Here is a 20,371-nt window from a genome sequence, read left to right as displayed (position 1 = left end):
CTGTGCTATCAATCCCAGATCACATCGATGGGACAAAACAGAGGAGAGTAGAAAATGAGCTGTAAACGTGGAAGCTTTTGTTCCAATTCAATGAATTTTATTCACTTTTTACAGTTTAATATTCATTAAATCAACTAAAAGGATAGGCCTATATTGCAGTTACACCGAAATCTGTGTAAATAATAATAATTTTTTAAAAAATGGTGTCTCACTAATCTCAGTTAACTTTTAGCAAAACAGCACATCAGGATGGTGTTTACATTGATTAAAAAAACGGATAAGTACTCCCAAATTGGATTTCATTGTAGTAATGCTTTAAAGAACCTATTTAAATGAATAAAAAAATATATATATAAAAAATAAAAAAATAAAAACAAAGACAATACTTACTTAGTTGGACTGATATGGTCTAAAAAAAATTCCAAAAGATGTCCTACTTTATCTGACATCACCACAGGCTGTCTCAAGGAGTAATGATTTCACATACACTGTCATATTTCACGGGCGGCACGGTGGTGTGGTGGTTAGCACTCTCGCCTCACAGCAAGAGGGTTGCCGGTTCGAGCCCTTCTGTGTGGAGTTTGCATGTTCTCCCCATGTCAGCGTGGGTTCTCTCCGGGCACTCCGGCTTCCTCCCACAGTCCAAAGACATGCAGATTGGGGATTAGGTTAATTGATAACTCTAAATTGTCCATAGGTGTGAATGTGAGCGTGAATGGTTGTTTGTCTCTATGTGTCAGCCCTGCGATAGTCTGGCGACCTGTCCAGGGTGTACCCTGCCTCTCGCCCACTGTCAGCTGGGATAGGCTCCAGCCCCCCCGCAACCCTCAAGAGGATGAAGCGGTTAGAACCTTTTTTCTCTGTTTATACAGTTACATTTTTCTATTCAAAGACAATGTTGTAACTGTGTCCCCTTGGCATGAAGAAGTATTTTTTTGAAAGGTAACATATAACCACCACAAGAACATCATCACAACATCAGATTTTTCTTCAGTATAAAAGTTTATTTTCTAAAACAGTGACATATCTACAGAGTGTGATGCAGACAGAGTATCATAATCATCATACATCAAAGTGATTTTAGTATTAAATGTTGCATGCATTTACAGCTGTGTGTAATGCTGAATCAACTTCTCATGATCGGCTCATTACAAACTCAGATCTACATGAACGTCACACAAAGCAGCTACATGTTTAATCAGCAAAGTACTTTTAGTCATTGTGAGTATCATTTAAGGATAATGCTCGTAGAAAAGGAAAGTCGTCCCACAGGACATCTGGGCCTGCATCTTCCTCAGGTACACAATCATGGCACGGTCCGAAAAAACACTGCTCATTTTGCGTCCCGTCAGCTGCGAGGTTCTGATAGCACTTTGGAGTGAAGGCTTCTTCCGATTCCAAAAGGGGCTGCGTGGACTCAGAGCGCAGGTAGACGTGAGGGTCTTTAGGTGTGGGGCTGCTGCATGGACCAAAGACCACAGTGGCGTAAGGAACAGAGTCGCTGTTGGAACCGGAGTAGCCGGGGATGAATGGTGAACCACAAATGGACTCTCCCAGGTCACTGGTTTCCTCTGTGCTGCTCAACCACGGGTCATTGTCCTTTTTGTTGAGGTTCATATTCATAGGGAGGTCCAGGAAGCTCAGGTGAGACAGGTACATTGGATCGGGCTCGTCAGTGTCCCAGGGAAGATGGGAATCCTGCAAGAAACAAACAAACAAACAAACAAAAGTCATCAATGTCTTTAATTAGTAATCGCCAAAAAAACACCCCACGTATTTAAGGCCTTTATTTTGTCATGTATGTCACTTAGCATTTTCATGAATATATATTAAAGAAACAGACCTTGTTGTGAGCACTTTCATATAGGAACTATTTTCTTTATACCGAACCACAACAGCTAACTGTATAACCGCGCAGTACAAAGTGTGCATCTACTGCTAGCTCACCTAGCACCACTAAGCTAGCTAACGTTACAGCTCAGCCAAGGAGGACGCCATTAATGTTTACATCTTGCTCTCTCATGAGCACAGCCTCTTGTCCATGATGTCACCGGCTCACCCCTTTTCCTCGTTAAGGGTGGTGACCTTGTGGGTAACCTGTGAGGGTGTGGTGTGTACTTCATGGTGTATGTGGAGGGAAGCAGCTCTCATAGTGAAGATGGCAGGCAGCAAAGAGCGATGACAGTCAGCAGAATTAAGTGTCTAGATGAGCTCAGGGTTACTGTTAGACCTCATGAGAAGGCCGTGTTTATTGTTTTGTGGTGAAGACTGCAATAACGCCACTGTTGGTGAACGGCACCTGAACACATCGCCATCCTTCCTTCTGCAGAGTGGTCCGTACCGCTAGAAGCTAGTTACCAGCTAATAACAAGCCAAGTTAAATTTAATAAGCCAGCATGTTCCCAACTACATTTCGGAGCTGTCACTGAGAGGTAACAATGAGTAGATGCACACTTCCTTCTTCTACTTGATACGTTTGGTGGGTGTAGTTCAGTAGAAAGAAAATATTTCTGACATGAAACTGCTCACGACAAGGTCTGTGGATTATCTTGAGTAACTGGGTCATGATTTCTGGAAAGAGACATTGCTGTTGAGTTTATCAAATGTATTTTCTTGGTGCTTTGAGCACCACAAGCCATTGTGATCCATTATACTGGAGAGAAGGCAGCTGATATCTCCCACACTCGGAAAGTCACACCAAAACAATCCAGATAGATAAAAAGTGCTACAAAAGAGGAAAAATATGTATTTGTGATTTGGGGGTGAACTGTCCCTTTAATTAAAGCAGCATTATTGGCAGGAAAAGAAGCTGTACACACCACCACTGACATATAAAGCTGTGGTGAATGTGTTAAAAAAAGTTGCTTGTTTGCACATCCTGCAGACGTGTTGCTACATTATCATCCATTTGGTGCCATGCTTGTGGCCACCTGCTGAATCCAATATTCCCTCTCCTTTTAGCTCTGTTTTGGTCTCCACCTCTCGAGGGAAATATCTGTCTCTTTAGCTGATAAACACTCCACTTTGTTCACCAGCTAACTGCTAACTTTTACTGTCAGCTGTAGTGCACAGAGGATTTATCACAGCATTTTTGCTGAAAGCAGCTGCCTGCTGAGCATGAGCATTTCATGTTGCACTGGTTAATTTTCCACACCTGTGTTGATTCTGAAGTCCATCTCTTGATGCTGCTATTAGCTGGATCGGGAACAGCTGGCCAAAAATGCCCCTTCAGCCTGCAAAGGGAAGAAAAAGTGTTTAGAGAACAAATGACATCCCAGCTTCACAGTGTGAGACAGTGTGGCGATGATCTCACCTCCTGTGGTTGGAGAAACAAGTCAAGACTACTAAGATGACCAGCAGGGACACACCGACACCAGACACAGTTACGATTGTCACAATGGCGACGGCATCTGAGAGGAGAGAAATGCACCTTCTGAATAACGTCTGCACTCTTGATTTCTCTGTCACGTCTCTAAAAAGACACTGGCAAGCGATGACACCCACCAAAGGGATCAATTTTGAAATGGAATGTTGACCCGTTCCGGCTCCCGCCAAACGTGCTGACCATCATGAAAGCCTCATACTGAGACACAGTGTTGATGCCTTTTAGGACCACTTTCCTATTATCTGGGTCAGCATTCACAACTGAAAGAGAAGTCAGACATTAAATAGTATTAAGTACATAAGAAAGTGTTTTCAGAACAGTAAAATGAAGGTGTTTAACCTACCCTGAATGGGTCCTTTCTCATTCCAGCAGAAGACTTTGTAGTTTTGGATAAGTCCATTCCTTTGGTCTAACGGTATTTCATCCCAGGTGAGCTCAACAGGAGAGTACCAGAGCTTTTTGATGTGCAGTTTTGGAACCATGGATGGAGCTTAAAAGAGAAATCATGAGTGGTTATGAAAATTATAGTGATCTATTATGCTTCTGTTTTAAGACCTTTAGAACCAGCAAAAATAATTAATCATTTTTATCCACAAGAGGGCATCATTACATCATGTATCAGCTGTTTCTGATAGGTTGCACAATATATTTTTTCTTTACTCATGTGGATCAACTCTTTTCTCACTTCTTCAAAGTTGAGGCAGCCCCACTCTCACACCTCTGCCTGGTCTTTGTGTGATCCTCTTTGTGTCTTTGGTGACTTACCCTTTTGTCTTGAGTAGGCATTAACAGTCTGAGGAAGGCCTATCCCATCCTTAAACCTAGGATACACAGAGATCCCATAGGGCTTGTAGGGCTCAAGGCTGCCTATTGATGAGAGTGCAGAAGTTAGAGTGTATCAGTGCCCATAAGCTCCTAACAGTGTGTACACAGGCAGGTCGTGCACAGGAAAAAGACGAACTTGTGTGAGTGTGAATTCTCTGGGTAAAGGATGAACACTAGATTAGGAAAACCAAATAAAAGGTGAGTAAAAATAAGAAGGACATTGATCTTGAAACCTGCAATACAAATACTATAAAACATACCTGTTATAAGAAGGCGTGTCTGATTTCTGTCTGTGATTTCAAACTGGGAGAAAGAGAGGTCTGATTGTAACAGAGGTCTCCATTCCACCACGAAACCAGTGAGAGTGGGAAAAACCAGGCTACTCCATTGGACCAGTAGGGATCTGTCATCATGAGGGGTGGCTGTGACTTCTAATATCGCTGTACGAGCTACAGACACAAAGCACATCACACGTTATGGGGGAAATTCTATTAAACTGTATTATGTAGGAGCCATTTCTACATCAGTTTAAAGCTGGGGTAGGCAGTTTAAGTTTGGCGTCACTGGGCAAAAATCCCTTTATAAACTCTGAGCATATTGTAATTCAAGTGGACTGAGAGAACATTACTTTTACTTCTGCACCTCCTCTTGGCTCTGTTTTCAGGCTTTAGAAAACCTGGCCCGTGATGGGAAACTTTGGCCAGTGACAGGTTGTTTCAGAGAGAGGGCGTTCCTACTGGCTGCTCTACAAACGCATATGTGTGTGCACGTCCTGTTGGTGAAAGCCTAATTCAATGGTAGACAAAGAAATTTGCCATTCCAACTTTGGCAACAACTGCCTACACTGCAAAGAAAAGAAAGAGACTTATCACGAAAGTCCTGTTTCCACCAAACACTTTTGGTATGGTACCTTTAGAACCAAAAGTAACCCTTCAGACATGGTACCTAGACCCGAGGTCATTTAGCTTTTATGCTGCAAACTGTACCTTTAAATGTGGGCAGGGTTGTTGACACTCACTGCTCCGTCCAGCACCCACTGTATTTCCTCATCACCGGTGACACGAATGGAAGTCTGCGCCTTGTTTATCATCCACAGAATGAGGCTGCACGCCAACATTTTCAGAACAAAACAGAACAGGCTGCAGTGACAGTCTCTCTCCATGGGATATTTAAAAATAGCAGGTTTGTGCATTTAGTCCTTCTCAGGCAAGCTCAGGGGTTTAGTGTTGCTGGAGTCCACAGGAACGATGCTCCACGACGCTTTTCTGTTATTCCGAGTGAGGATTAGAATATATGCAGTTTGAATAACCCGTCTGAAATTAATATATATAAATGCTTGCAGATGAAAGTGTATGTCATATAAAGACTAATGGACTGGTCAAAGTTGTCATAAGGAATATTTAAGGTGTGTTGATTGATTCAAATCGTGAGCTCATGCATTAAGTAACATTACAAGTTAACATTCCACCTAATAAGTTGCTGGCACTCGGCCCAGTGAATTAAGTTATTTTTTTCTCAGACTCCAGCTGCTGTGAGAGGCAGCAAAACATCCTTTCATTTTAAAGTGACAGTCTACTATAAAACTCTCCACAGTATGAACAGTGGTTACATGAGCCTCAAAACCAGCCACAGCTCAGCCCTGAGCAGAGTGACCATCCTCTATTGACCAATCAACAGACTGCAGTGTTCACAGCTCCACCTTTTAGTACCAGATCTGTGTGCTAGGTACCCCAACAGAGGGGGGACCAAAAATGGGGACAGTACAGAACGGTTCCATTGGTACCATCCACAACTTTTCACAGTGGAAACGGAAAAAAAGCGTACCGAACTTAACCATATTGTCCCGTACTGCTCGGTGGAAAATGGGCTAAAGAGAGTCTAAAAGAGAGTCTGACAATAAACTAAACAAAACACATGTTGTAATGAAACTTATAAATATAATCAGCAAGGTAATCAACAATATAATAGAAATTATGTATAATTATGTAGAATCTATGCTTTTAGGCCTCTGTACTATGTGCCACTAAGCAGACAGAATGTGAAGTAATCTTGCATTTTGTGTCTTGTTAGCATTTTACAAGCTCAAGTGCCTTACATGACATCTACTCTTTGTCAGTGTGTAACAAGCTGTGAGTGCTTTACTTGATGTCCAAGGACATGACTACATAAGATGACCCAAACTGCTTTGTCACCCCTCTGACGATGCTTGTTAAAGATCCCTGACCTCAGCAGTTGTCAGTGAGTATATGTATCTGACATCTGTGTTCAGGGCTCACTCTTTGCGCTCAGCTTAGTCTTGACTGTTTGTTGTGAGTCCATCTTTAGATGCTGAATTAAACTTACAGAAAGACAAGTTTCTCACACAAGTTTCTGTCACTTGTGTGTGTGTGTGTGTGTGTGGGAGGAGGGGGGGGGGGGTCACCTGTGCACAGTCTGGCATTATAGGCAAAGCATTTAAGAGATAAAGAGAAAATGTTGGTAATAGTTTAGCCTTCTGGTAACCAGCGTCAAAGGCTCACAGCTGCTGCTGTGAATTCGCGTTAAAGTAGCTAAACGCTAACAGCTTGTCCTTTGCCTCATTCCTCACTGCTATAGACCACCTCACTGAGAGAAGAGCAGGCAGCAGCTCCAGAAACACCCCAAGTCAGTGTCCGCAACAACTTGAACCCAGCTTGCATCAGCTCTGCGAGACTGGACAGCCCTGGATCAGCAAACTTTCTGTTGCTGCCATTACACAGGTAAGATGCAATGCTGCCACTGGCCACCAGCTCACTGTGACACGTGCTGTGGGAGGGTTTGTACTGGCTGAACTTGAGCTGATATAGCCACCAACTAAAGGTTTGTCTACTGAGCTGCTGCCTGCTCTCCTCCTTAGGAAGCAGTCCACAGCAGCGGGGGGGGGGGGACGACGACTTTAGGGTGGCTAGCTAGGTATCTCTTGTCTCATTCTTGGTCTAATAGAGAGACAGCAGGGCAGCAAAGAGGGGCTGAGTGAATGCACTGCAGGCAACTCTACAATGAGATAAGATTAAATAAATCAATGTATGGGAAAGACTGAGTTACTGTATGAAGCATGTACATACGCCAGTGGTTGTCTGGTCGCGGGGTCTGAGGACAGAGAGGGGAGAGCTGCAGGAGGAGGGTGTATTTTTGTCTTCTCATATCTCTGCCTACCCCAGCTTTAAGAAGGTTCAAGGTTGTCAGTTTTACCTTTAGGTGGGTAAATCTGAACTTCAGTCGGGGATGATTTCCCTGCGGCATTTACAGCACTCAAATACACTTTCTTTGTTCTCTCGGGAAGCTGGAAAGTACAGTAATTCCCCTTTGTAGAGCACACCTTTCTCTTTTCACCTGGCAGCCTCCTCACTGAGACAATGTATGACACATTTTGGCCATTGGCGCGGAATTGTTTTGATGGCTAAAACAGAAAAAAAGAAAGGTGAGAGGATATTTTAAAGGCAGACCTCACACACTCAACAGAAAATACATCAATCTGTGACAGGTGTCAAGCAACATGTGATGTGTGTGTACCTTCCAAAACAAGTGTATGCTGAGTTGCTTGTGCATGTGATCCCCTGATACATTCATCCACGAGTCGAGGCGTCCAGTGGGAGCTGAGAAGAAAGAGACGGCTGTCAGCTTAGCCGTTCGTCAAAGCCCTGCACTTCTCACTCTTTAAAAACTGAAACTTTCCTATATAAGACAGGTCTATGGATTCACTGCCAGAGTGTGTGCGGCACAACTCAATACATCAATTCAGCCCTGTGCTACAGAGCAAAGCAATGGGAGATGTAGAACACGACATTAGCATATATTGAAAAGACCAAGATATGGAAGAAAAGGCAATGGATTGGAAAATGTTAGAGTGACTGACTGTGTCACTCTGAATTGATCTCATCCCTACCGCTCTCCAAGGTGACTCCAGACTGGCTGCTGCTCCATTCACTCCAGGGGCTCTGCTGGTATCTGACTCGAATCTGGGCGACATACTGGGTCCCATGGAGAAGACGACACAGGTCCACAGATCTAGTCGGTCTCACCCAGATCACTGGGCTCTAACACATGTTCCAGAGCAGAGATATGACTTCAGGCACACACATTATGAGCTTCAACCTTGTGACGCTAACCTGTGGTTTCTTGTAGCTGCTGTATAAACAGTTAAAATTATGTTTTTATTGACACTGGAATGATATGTACTCACTGGTTGCTCATTCCACTGGTTGCTGCCAGCAGTCTTAAGTCGGACTCCCAGGTTCAGACGGTAGTTACGCATCCAGGCTTGCTGCTGAGATAATCTCCAGCTCAGCCTTAGGCAGCCATACTTTTTAGGCACCGCTTGAACCCCCAAAATTGCTGGTCGGTCAAACTTAGCTGTAATAAAACAACAAAGCAAAAGCTCTGATGTGATTAAGATGTACTTTATGTTTTCTTCACAGTTCCTTTAGGCTTTCTGATCCCTGCAGGAAAAATCACGTCAGATTCGACCCCCGTTTGTGCCTCCCATTACATTTGAGAGAGAAATCCAGAAGGTCATTTAACAACACTTAGAGCTGGTCTGATTGTATTTCCAGAATCCTAAAAGACTCACACCATCTGGATAAAAACATATCCCATCTGCTGCAAAATAAAAAAACATTTTTAACCACCTTCTCAAGCTGCGAAAAAACATCTCCTGATCCGAACAAACAAATGTGGTGACTGGATTTGACATAAGTCCTCACTTGATTTATACAACATGAAATTAAGAAGCTCTACTATCAGTTACTATAATCATCTATATTGACATCATATTAGTGCTTTCATTTAAAGTAACGTTATATTTTTCTTTTGTCATAAAAAAGGAGGAAGGATTTGCCATTTCCAGCTGCCTGGATAGAAAAAATATATGTTTCAACACGTGAAAGCGGGTTTACTTTTTTGTTTTTCATGTGCAGTGCAGGTTTTTTCATTCAGATGGTCAAAAGGATGAGGATTCAGGGAATTTCTTCAAAACTGCAATAAGAGGTCTTAAACAAACATCTAGGTTTAAAAATGGAGGAGTAGAATTAAAAGACTACTGCACCAATTGTTTAAAAAAAAGGGTAAATGACATCAGATTTAGCACAGTCCCTTCTGGAGATAGAAAAAAATTGAATAAATAAATAAATAAATAAATAAATAAATAAATAAATAAAATTCAATGGACGCATAACGTCTGTATTTCACACCTGCACTGAGGGGTTCCAAAATGATCGGCGCAGAGGTTGCTTCTCCAAGTTCATTCTCCGCCTTCACATGTATCTCCATGTCTGAGAAGAAGACGAAGCCGGAGCGTGGGATGGTGTAACGGTGGATTCCTGGTAGCAGCTCGTAAGTGTTGTTCTCGTTTGAATCCCTGAAATGAGGAAACAATAATGTGAGAAACCCAGTTGTGCAACCTCACGCACATATTTTGTAAATGACACTTTGACATTCCTGAAAACAGAGTGATGTTTGCTTTCTGGTAACCATGTCAACGTGTTGGCAGAGCGTTACCGTATCTCGGTGTGGAGGGTGTACTTTGTGGGCAGGTGGGTTTTCTGCGGTCCAGGGTCCCAGCTGCAGGTCAGGGTATTCGGGTTGGTAAGGTTTGTCTGACAGCTGAGGTTTTGTGGTGCTTGAGGTGGATCTACAGATGAAAACAACAAAGTGAGGAGGTTTTTTTTTAATGGAGTTTGTTACAGGTTAAGTGGACAAGTGGTAAAAGTTGAGAATAAGAGGTCTTTTGTCTGTTCCAGATGCCCGGCTTAAAATTAAAGGGGACTCTTTGCTGTCAGGGTCCCGAGACTCTGGAACAATCTGCCCGAGGAAATCAGGTCGGCAGAGTCAGTGATCTCTTTTAAGTCCCTTCTTAAAACATACTTAAATTGGAGAGCCTTTCCTGATTTTACTTGGGTTTTAAGTTAATTTAAATTGTCTTTTACTTCCTCTGATTTTACACACTAAAGTGTTTTTATCAGTTATCACTAAAGATGTTTTCATGTCTTGTCTGTTTTAATTATTGACATGTAAAGCACTTTGTAACTCTGTTTTGAAAATCACTTTCAGTTCATTTATATACATGGTCTCTGACAAGTAATAAAACTAAAAACTAATCATCTGCTGATTTTATGCACTTTTCTTTAATTAAAGGCGTGAACTCGAGCCAGATAACTTGGACTTGAGTCAGACTCAAGTCAAAAATTTGATGTCTTTAGACAGGATTTGATAAAATCAAAAAAAGCTTGCAACTCGACCTGGACTTTCACACCAATGACTCGTGACTTCACCTGGACTTGAGTCTTTTGACTTTAAAATACTTGATACCCTCCCCTCAATCCCAAAGATTAAAAAGTGTTATTTGAAAATTAAAATGAATTTGCCTTCATTCTCTGAATCAACTAACGTTAACACTGTTTATTCCCAGAAAGTCGACACTTAATTCCCCACACCCACAACATCAAATCAAGCTGAGGGGGCCAGTTAAAAAAGAAAACTACAGATACAGTGGTCAACTAAAAAACAAATTGCAATAAACAAAATGTGCAGGTACAAAATTACAGATGATCACCTGACATACTTTTACAGGACGGCTTTTTTTTTAAAACACTAAATCTGTTCTGTCAACTATTTATCCTTCTTTATCAATTTAATTATCTATTTATTTTTATTACAGTCTCTGATTGATCTGGTCTTAGCCTATGTTCAGCGTTTTTACTGCTATTTTTATCCTGACGGTGTGAAATATTTTATTTTACTGTGTTTTTATAAATACAAAATACATTTTATCATTATTGTTATAAGTTCCAATTTTGTTTGACATTTGATGTTGCACAAAGAACAGCAAGTCGAAGCAAATGTTGATATAGTTACTGAGCTAATGCTAAGCTAACTGCTAACTTGTTTTAACAAATAAATCCAAATTTTAAAGAAGCATTCATGATTTCTCTTGATGCACTTGGACAGATCAAGTACCTGGGGTCAAAGGGGGGTTCGGGTCTTTCAACTTCAGACCCCCTCACCCAGGCGACCCGACCAGGAGTGATCAATTCCCCGCCTGTGTCCAAGAAGCATCAGCCCACTGCTTGTCCCCAATAATCCACAGCCATCTTGAGGCCAAGCTTTTGAGGCTCTGCTGATGGCTTTCATTTTGCGTGCTCCAGTGATGCCCAGGAGGCTGTAGGCCTTGCATAATGATCTTCCCGCAAAGCCCCTGCTCCCCACTTCAATGGGTACGCAAAAATGTAATCTTGGCTTTACTTTTATTGAGGAGCGCTTGGGACTTGGGACTTCCAAAACAAGGACTTGGTTCCACCTCTGCTTTTTATGTCTTCAATGGAAATTTGCACTTTTTGGACAATGTTTAAAGTAGTTCAAATTAAAAAGTGCGGCTTTGTTTTGATGGGATGCATCAATGTTCTGATACAATCTTTGCTGCTTTTGCTGTAAACTTCTAAAACGTGCATAGTTCTATAAAATTATAAGATCTCTTAGATGGGTGAACAAAAAAAGATACTTTTAAGTTAATTAAAGTGTTCAGTGTTTGGAGTTTTACTTTCTATGTATTTTATGTTGAGCTCAAACCAACACTTTAAAAGTTCCCCTTACTTAAAAACAATCCACAGATTCACAGTTTTGTCTGGTTTCACTGGTGGAACGTGATGATTAAAGAACAAACATGCACAAGACGTTTAAATCGTCCTTACATCCGCCTCTGATCTCCACTCCTCCGACTACTTGAAGAAAAGAGGCCTGGACACAGCAAGTGAGGAACTCCCTGGTGTGATTGAAGCTCGGTATAACAACCTCGGAAATCCTGCTGCTCTCATTGGCCACGGGCCTGCCGGGGACGAAGCGATCGCCGAGGCGCCACTCTATGTGAACAGCTTGTCCAATAAAGAGAGGGCAGCCGTCTCTGATGACACAGGTGGCTGTGACAGGTGACCCCAAAGGCACCACCGAGCTGGACGTCTGGACCTTTGCACATGGCTGCGTGTCATCCTCTGAACAATGAGAAATTTAATTTAGATGTGGCACGTTGAAGAGCATCTTAACTTTAAAATGCACAGCTCTATATTAAGGTTGGACAGATATCTCTGAGGCAAAGAAGAGCAAGGTGTAATAGCAATTGTCTAGGTAACTGCTGGTGAGGTATTTCCATTTAGATTTGCTATTTCATTCAGAGAGGAACACTCACCATTTCTCGCTCCATTCACAAACGCCACAAGCGTGACAATCACTGACACCCATGTGGATATCATGATGATAAAACCTGTTAGGCATCCACAACAAAATGCGTTAGTCTTAAATTACAAACTCTCATGCCCTATCAAAACAATATTTGAATTGCTGTTCCTTCCGAGCGACACTGCATTCTGTGAGGGAGGTACTGAGAGCAATAACGTCTGTCTGTCTTCAAAGATATCACCAACACCGTGATTCAAGTGGTTGGCATGGTGGCGTGATGTGAGCAAGGATGTGATCTCCATAATGCATAATGTGTAGATAGAAATGGACAGCGAGTGAATGAATCCACTGCCTCCCAACACAAACAGAGAGAAACGGGCAGTGTTTGTGTGAGGTGTTTGTAGAACACTGACACCTGTGAATATAAACATCACTCATGACAGCTTGGGGTCCACGTTTATGTAAAGTGATCACACTAAGGATGTGATATTAAAGCTGTGGACAGGATAAATAAGCATACTGTATCTCTCCTCTTGCACCATTCTAATAGAGCCATAAAACTCCTCCAAGCAGACAGGAAGATTGTAATTGCCGGTTGTTAGAAGGTAACCAGCCTTGTTGGGCGTGTGCTCCGCAGCTGATTGGTCATGTCAAATGAGCAGAAGACAGGAGCTTGTGAGCTAAGCAGATGGGTGCAATGCTCCAGCATATTGTTCTTCTGATATTAAAGAAGATTTTTACTGCCGGAGAGACGATCTTCCACAAAACTAGTCTGTCTATGCAGTAGAGAGACACAAATACTTTTGAAACTGGTGTTACGTTATTAGAGAAAACAGAGAAAAAGGCTGTGGCATTTGCTTTTGAACAAGAGGTAGAAAACCTACAACTACCAGAATGCACTGCACCTGTTTAAAAAGAAAACCAAACCAAAATTCAACAGTTTTCTTCTTTTTCGTTTCAAACCAAAAAACGAAAAATTAAATCACGTGGTCACTTTGTTTTTGCTGCCAAACAAAAAAGCCCATTTTGGTTGGATTTCTCATTTGGTGGAAGGGAAGTGTGAAAAAGTCAAAATAAAAGTTTTTTTTAAACATTATTAATTGCAAAGTCAAAAAAGCACATCATATGACATTATGACTACCGACTACAGTATTAAGTAGGCCTGTGTAACGTGTTGTTAGCAGGGCTAGCACAGTTAAGTGAAGACCAAGACTCACTGAAAGCATCTGAATCGTTGGTTTTAAAGTACTGTTCTGTGCTCTTGGAATTCTACTCACTTAAAAAATGAATGGAGGTATCTTCAATACACGATAATTTTGCCTACAATGCAACCTTTCCTAAAATACTGCTGTGCTGTAAGATGAGTTTCGTAACGCTCTCTCGCCATTTCTGTCTCTCTCGTGCTGGTCTTTGTCTGATCCGCTGTCACCCTGAGCTAGATCAAATAAATGATTCATAGCTGATATGTTATTATGGCCTGATTTTTACGCAAGAAATACTGAAACTGTTTTAAATAAACAATGACAACTTTCCATATTTGCTGAGAACGAGTTTTGTGTAAAAGTAACTGAAAGCCAGTACCACAGAGACGCCTGTTCCGAATGTACACGGCTGAGTTCAGTGACTGGAGCAAATAAAAGCCTGGACTGCTGTATAGGATAAACTTCACCAAGAATTAGATGACTTTTTAGAGAGAGAGAGAGAGGCCTACAATAACTTTACTTACAACACGTTACATAGGCCTTCTTAATACTTTAATCTGTATTCATAATGTCATATGACGTGCCTTCTTGACTGCATAATAAATAACTTAAAAAGACTTTTATTTTGAAGGTTTTTACACTTCACTTCCGCTTCTGGTCTGTCCACTGTGTCTGTTCCAAATGAGAAATGGCAAAAAGGAATCAGCAAAACCAAAACGGCCATTTTATTTTTTCCCTTTTCATTTGGCAACAAAAAACAAATAGACCACGTGATTTTGTTTTTGGTTTAAAATGGAAAAGGAAAAAAGGAACTGCCATAAACCAAAAAACTAACTGCTTTGGATTGTTGTTGTTTTTATTATTCTGTAACGAAATTGGAAAAATTCGTTAAAATGAAAAACAAGAAAATTGTTGAATTTTGATCTGGTTTGTTTTAAATTACAAATGAATTACGAAGTATCCAATCATACCCTGACCCCCGATCACTAAACACTCCCACTGGTGGATGACGTAATGCAAGTTGCCCATCCTAAAACAATATGGTGGCTGGCTGGTAACAAACAATCTCAAATTAGAGTTAAAGGTAAGCTTAAATATGTTTCTGAGGACATCTTAAGCAAGAAATAGGCAATGTAGTAACAGAATTTTGGTTCATATTGAGCTCAGTATTTTCAGTATGGCGGCCACCTCTTTATCACACATTCTCATAATACCGCCAAACAGTGCACTAAAATGTTCCTGAAGATATTTAAGATAAAAATTGGGCAATACAGTGACCACATATTGTTTTATATTTGATCAATGCTGTCTAACCTTACAGTTTGATCAAAGTTTGGTCTAAGTTTCACATTTCATGTCATCTTCCAGATTTTCCCTGAAAATCGCTGACGTATCTCTTCAAGTCAGTAACCTCGTTCTTAAACGCAAGAATCAGTTGCCTCACATCACAAACACAAGTTAATCTTCAGGACTGAAATACTCACCATTACGCAATCATGAAAACATTGAAATTCAACTGGGCTCTGGTCGTCGGCTCACAAGGCAACAGACATGCCTTCACAGCATTTTTGTGTCTGTGTGGGAGGAAAGACAAAGCAATTACTCATCTGTAACGTTGAAATAATTAGTTTCTTAGTTTCATTGTTCATATAAATTAGTTACTTGATCGATAGAAAGTGGACAATATTTTTTCCCTATTAAAAAAAGCTCATGAGGTTTTACAGTGGAGGACAAAGTATTCTGATCTTTTACCTCAGTAAAAGTACTGATACCACAGTGTAGAAATACTCTGTCACAAGCAGAAGTACAAAAGTAATAGCATTTATATACACTTAAAATACCAAAAGTAAAAGTTCTCATAATGCAGAATGACCCATTTTAGAATAATATATACTACTGTGGTACTGGATTATGTTTTTTGGTGCATCAGTGTGTTCATTATTTGAATGTTGCAGCTGGTAGAGGTGGAGTTAATTTAAATACTCTATAAAGTGCTGAGCAGCTCAGCCTATAATAATAGTGTATGACCGATTTGCAAATTTAGACTACTGATACAAAATATGAGTAAACTAAATAACTAGTAACTAAATTTAACAAATAAATGTAGAGGAGTAAAAGGCACATCTGCCTCTGAAATGTGGAGTAGAAGAATAAAGAAGCATAAAATGGAATTTCCCAAATAAAGTACAAAGTACAGTACTTAAGTATTTGTACTTAGTTACATTTTACCACTGAGGATTTAAGTGGTACATCTTACATACCTGAAAAACCAACATCCAGGCACAAGTAAGTTTGAAGTGTTTCACACTCACCCGTGTGAGAACTACTGTAACATGAAACAGCATTTCATGTGTGATATATTCACATGGGCATATGTGGTTTTTTTTCACAAGTGAAACACCCATGACAATCCACCCCTGACCACATGACTGTTTAGACATTTCACAATATTTTTCACATTTAAGAAAAAACAAAACCAAAAAAAAAAAAGATTTACTTTTTTGTGAGATTAATTAAATGTCCAGTGTGAAGGATTTAGGGGCATCTATTGGCAGAAATATGATATTCATGACTGTGTTTTCACAACCCAGTCTCTTGGGCAGTGACTTACAGCGTCAGACACGGACGATAAAAGGTGTCTTTTAACGTCAGCATGATACACACACAGCAGCATAAGACGGAAACGCAGCAGGACAAGAACGAAAGTTAAAGCAGCCAAAGTCCGAGCAGGGTGGCCGTGAGGGATGGTCGATGGGTCAAACAAACATGGAGCTTCACCCGGGAGAGCAGTGTTCACATCCCATAAGACTACAAAGCCAAACCCTGTTTTTTTTTCTTCCTAATGTTAACCACGTGTTTTTGTTGTTTAAGTGAAAAAAGGTCATTTTGCGGTTTTGTGCCGATGTAGTGCATTTATTGTGAAAGAAACTGTATGTAAATGGTAAATTTTCTGTGAAAACGGAAGTTTATTTTGAAAGAGGCTTAGACTTAGATGTTATAGTCCCCAGAGGGGAAATTCTTTTCCACAGCACCACAACAGTTTGACCGACATACAAAACAGAACAGACATCATTGCACATACCCATACGCACATTGCACAGGACATTTGGACAGAGACAGAAACAACATCACAGACATCACCTCAGTTTCTTGCGGGATCTACTGTTCAATGCCGCTATGGCTGACGGGATTAGGCTTCTGAATAGACAAGCCTTCACGAGAGGACAATGCATGAACTTGACACGGTGTCCCAGAACGTCAACAACCAACACACCCAGGGTACCTTGCACGTCATATCTGGATGTGGAAAGTCCATGACCAAACGTCAATATGTGACGAGGTCATGAGAATTGTTGTGTTTTTGTTACCTCTGAGAAGCCATTTATATCTACACATAGAGCAGGTCCTCTTCTGCCATGTCGTTCTACAGTAGCCCAGAATGGACGAATCAAACACTGGCTCTATATAGGGTCATTCGCATTTTCATATTGGCCACTGTAGTTCTCCTACAGGCTTGACACACAGGAGAAATGTCAGTTCTGCTACCTCACCACTAGGTGCCACTATATCCTACACACTGGACCTTTAAATTGTTTCAGTGATTATAACTGTTGTTGATTCCTGCTTCTCAGATGCGAGGATTTCTGGCCTTATGTGCTTGTGCATTTGACACATTTGGATTTTGGATCGTTAGTAAACAAAATAAGCTATTTAAAGATGTCAGGTCAGGCTCGGGGAAGGCATTTTTAACTATACTATATTAATAAAAAATAACCATCATTATTACGAAGATAATCTTGAGTTGCAGCTGATTTGCAGCATGACAAGCAAAGACAGCTGCTGAAATGTGTAAGTGCTATTTCATGTATAGAATTCGGTACAGTTATTATCATCTCAAATCATAATTCTAAACTCCATCTTTCACCACAGAGGATCAAACGTGCGACTCATTAAACGGTGATAGAAATATCTCTAACTGATAACAGCACCCATATGTTACTAAGAGCTCAGCAGGAAGGAAAGCTCTCATGTGTTATCTGATTTTGTGTCAGATGACACATATTGATTTCTCCACGAGAGATAAATTTCACATGCTTGGCATGCTCACGTACACACGCACGTGAACACACAGACAAACACACACAGATCCAGTAAGTGAGACCACAGCATTGAGAAACTTCCTGTGGTCTTGTAACACCCTGCCTCGGTCTCCCTGACTGAATCTGGTGAGAAATGGAAGAATCCATCGTTCCTCAGGCCAAAAAAAAAACCACACTGGCAACATCTCCATGTTTATTGTCAACAGACTTTGAGAGTTCAGTTCAGCTTATTCTTTCAAGGCAAAAGGAACCAATTGAGATGATTTGTTATTACATTTCCATTAAGTCCTGCTTCCAAGTATTTCTGGCTGAGAACAGCTCTATACCTCTGGGCACAAACGTTATGTCTAGACTGTCAAATTAGACGAGGAGGCAATACTTTAATAATTTGTAACTATCACTCAAACTCACAGTCAGATCGCTGCCCTCAGCCCACAATAACCCAAGTCTGCATTGACGCGATGTAAGAGAAATGGACTCTCTCCCTGTTCCTTATCAGCCGTGTGCATAAAGGCCTCCATTTTCCCCACTTTCCTTTTTAGAAATTCTGCTTACTGCTAATAGGTAATTGCCTGTGGCTCCGACAAAAGGCAATCGAGATAAAGAGCGAGGGAGAGAGGAGATTTGCTATTTAAAATTTAAATTTAATGTGTATTTTGTCAACAGGCACAAGTTATACCAGACAGTAAAAATGGCTATTTTTAAGGTGTGTTTGTTCCTAATGTGATGATGCAAATATGTTACCTGGATTCATTTGTGTGTCTCTCTGTGAGTCACTTGGGGCAAAGGGACATTTTGCTATCGCCACCATATGTTTCCTTATTCGTTGCTGTTGGGGGTGACAAAACACCCACTTTCAAGATTTGGCAATATCCTTGACACACTGCGATGACAAACCTGCCACTATTTCCTCTTTTTGGTCTCAGTCTTCACTTTGCTTTAAACAAGGAATCTAAAATGTGTTAAGGAAAGCTACGTTTTTCTGTTTTTAGACGCATATAAATCACTGAACGGTTTCTTCGAGGTCAGACATGGTGACTTTTTGTGTCAGCAGTTGTAAAATTCCAAAAAACTAAGAAGGAGGAAAGCAATCTGTTTCATATCCTCATTTTAAATGGATGACCAGATCATGAACATGTTTTCCATAGATTAACACGCCATCATTACGTCCATACTGATCATTTAGAGATGTCACAGACCATATCAAGACAGCTTACAACTCACAAAATGATATTTTGCCTAGAAATAAAGCAAAAAAAGACATTACACTATGTTTCTATCTTAAAACTCTGATAAGTTTCACATGTTCTGAGCATTAAACTTTCAGAATCTGTACTTTAAAAAGGCTCATCTTATCTTAGAATCTTTTCAAGACATTTGAAGATCCTCTGCGGTATTTCATGTTTGTTAAATGCACTGGCGTTATTAGACAGGAAACTACAAAGCATTATAAATGGCACAAGTACAATACAGAGCGGTCCAAAAAAATCTGATTAAGTGAATGTTTTCAATGGAATTAAGTTGAGCTGTCCCAAAGTTGGATCAGGATGCAGCTCTCCAGGCTGAACCGCCTGAACCCATGTCACTCAGGCACAAGTTTTATGAAGTTTTCCCTTCCCAATCTGGCACAAGTATCAAAATGAAAGGAGCGGTAAATCGCTTGATGTGAAGATAAAGGAGAGCCATCAGAGAGGTTTGCCACTCACCGCACAACAGCTGCAGCAGACCCAGAAAGACGAGAGGCTCTCATCAGCCCTGATAGCGCCAGATGAAACGGTGTGGCTCAAAGCAGCTCAGATTGGAGGACATATGTGTGTGTGTGTGTTCGCCAAGCAGAGGCAGCACCAACAACAGCAGCAGCAGCATCAACATCCTTGTTTTGAATTTGTGAAACTTCACTATTTTTCAGGAAGGGACACATGACTGATGGGGCCCAGTGCTGGGAAGAAGAGTGAGGTGGTTAAAGTTGGGGCCTTGTCAATGGAGAAAAGTTGAATTGTTCAACTAAGCATGGATCAAATCTGGAACAATTTCAAGAAATCTTCACAGGTGATACTGGACATTTAAATATAGGCTACATTATGCTAGTGTTGTCAAAAATATTCATTTAGCAATACATATTGATTATTGATTGATTATCAATTGACAAATGTTCCAAAAGTTTGTTGCATGCTGTTTTTACTTGGCGCAATACTCCCACCTGAGGGAGTATAACAAATCAGGCAAGCAAAACAATCAGCTGACCCTAAACTCCTCTATATAAACTGCATAACCTCAGTGATCAGGAAAGCCACCCTGATCACTAAGGACCCATCTCACCCCCTCCACCATGCCTTACAGTTACGCTACAAAGTCCCCATAGCCTGGAAAAACATCTACAAGAAATCCTTGATTCCTTCTACAATAACCCCCCTGAACAATCTATAATAGACACTGTGCTTTAACCTGCTTTTATCAGCTGCTGATTTAACAGTCCTTTTTTTTTATATTTGTATTAAACGTGTTTTGAATTTGAATCATGTGTGTTGAGCCTTGTCAAAGCAGAATTTCTGTCACTGTTGGGACGAACAATAATTTTACATTTTTTGTAAATTCAATGTAAATTTTCCCCTACTGTGTTTGAAAGTTGATATTTTTCAAGGTACTAAATCGAAAGTAAAATTCCAGTATCTCTA

General features: G+C 40.8%; 1 protein-coding gene across 1 annotated transcript; it reads right to left on the bottom strand.

Moving 5' to 3' along the window:
- Positions 1-989: 989 nt before the first annotated feature.
- Positions 990-19,561, bottom strand: csf3r (colony stimulating factor 3 receptor (granulocyte)). Its single transcript, XM_049583007.1, has 17 exons — positions 19,403-19,561; positions 15,081-15,170; positions 12,405-12,479; positions 11,914-12,210; positions 9,725-9,857; positions 9,418-9,584; positions 8,412-8,581; positions 8,115-8,265; positions 7,742-7,824; positions 7,421-7,628; positions 4,471-4,659; positions 4,151-4,252; positions 3,729-3,875; positions 3,505-3,645; positions 3,314-3,410; positions 3,155-3,233; positions 990-1,698 (listed from the first exon to the last, which is right to left on the bottom strand). The coding sequence occupies exons 3-17, from the start codon at positions 12,466-12,468 to the stop codon at positions 1,213-1,215; spliced, it is 2,514 nt and encodes an 837-aa protein (XP_049438964.1). The 5' UTR covers positions 12,469-12,479; positions 15,081-15,170; positions 19,403-19,561; the 3' UTR covers positions 990-1,212.
- Positions 19,562-20,371: the final 810 nt, after the last annotated feature.

The sequence above is a fragment of the Epinephelus fuscoguttatus genome, linkage group LG8, assembly GCF_011397635.1.
Source record: "Epinephelus fuscoguttatus linkage group LG8, E.fuscoguttatus.final_Chr_v1".
NCBI classification, from domain to species: Eukaryota; Metazoa; Chordata; class Actinopteri; order Perciformes; family Serranidae; genus Epinephelus; species Epinephelus fuscoguttatus.
This window is presented reverse-complemented; position numbering and strand designations above follow the sequence as displayed.

What these genes read in the sequence shown, in the direction of transcription:
- csf3r (XM_049583007.1), bottom strand. Translation starts at nt 12,468, where the DNA reads ATGATATCCACATGGGTGTCAGTGATTGTCACGCTTGTGGCGTTTGTG. An exon ending in AGTGGAGATCAGAGGCGGAT is followed by an intron (nt 9,858 to 11,913) that starts GTAAGGACGATT and finishes TTTCATCTGTAG; the next exon opens with ATCCACCTCAAGCACCACAA. An exon ending in GACACGCCTTCTTATAACAG is followed by an intron (nt 4,253 to 4,470) that starts GTATGTTTTATA and finishes TCTCATCAATAG; the next exon opens with GCAGCCTTGAGCCCTACAAG.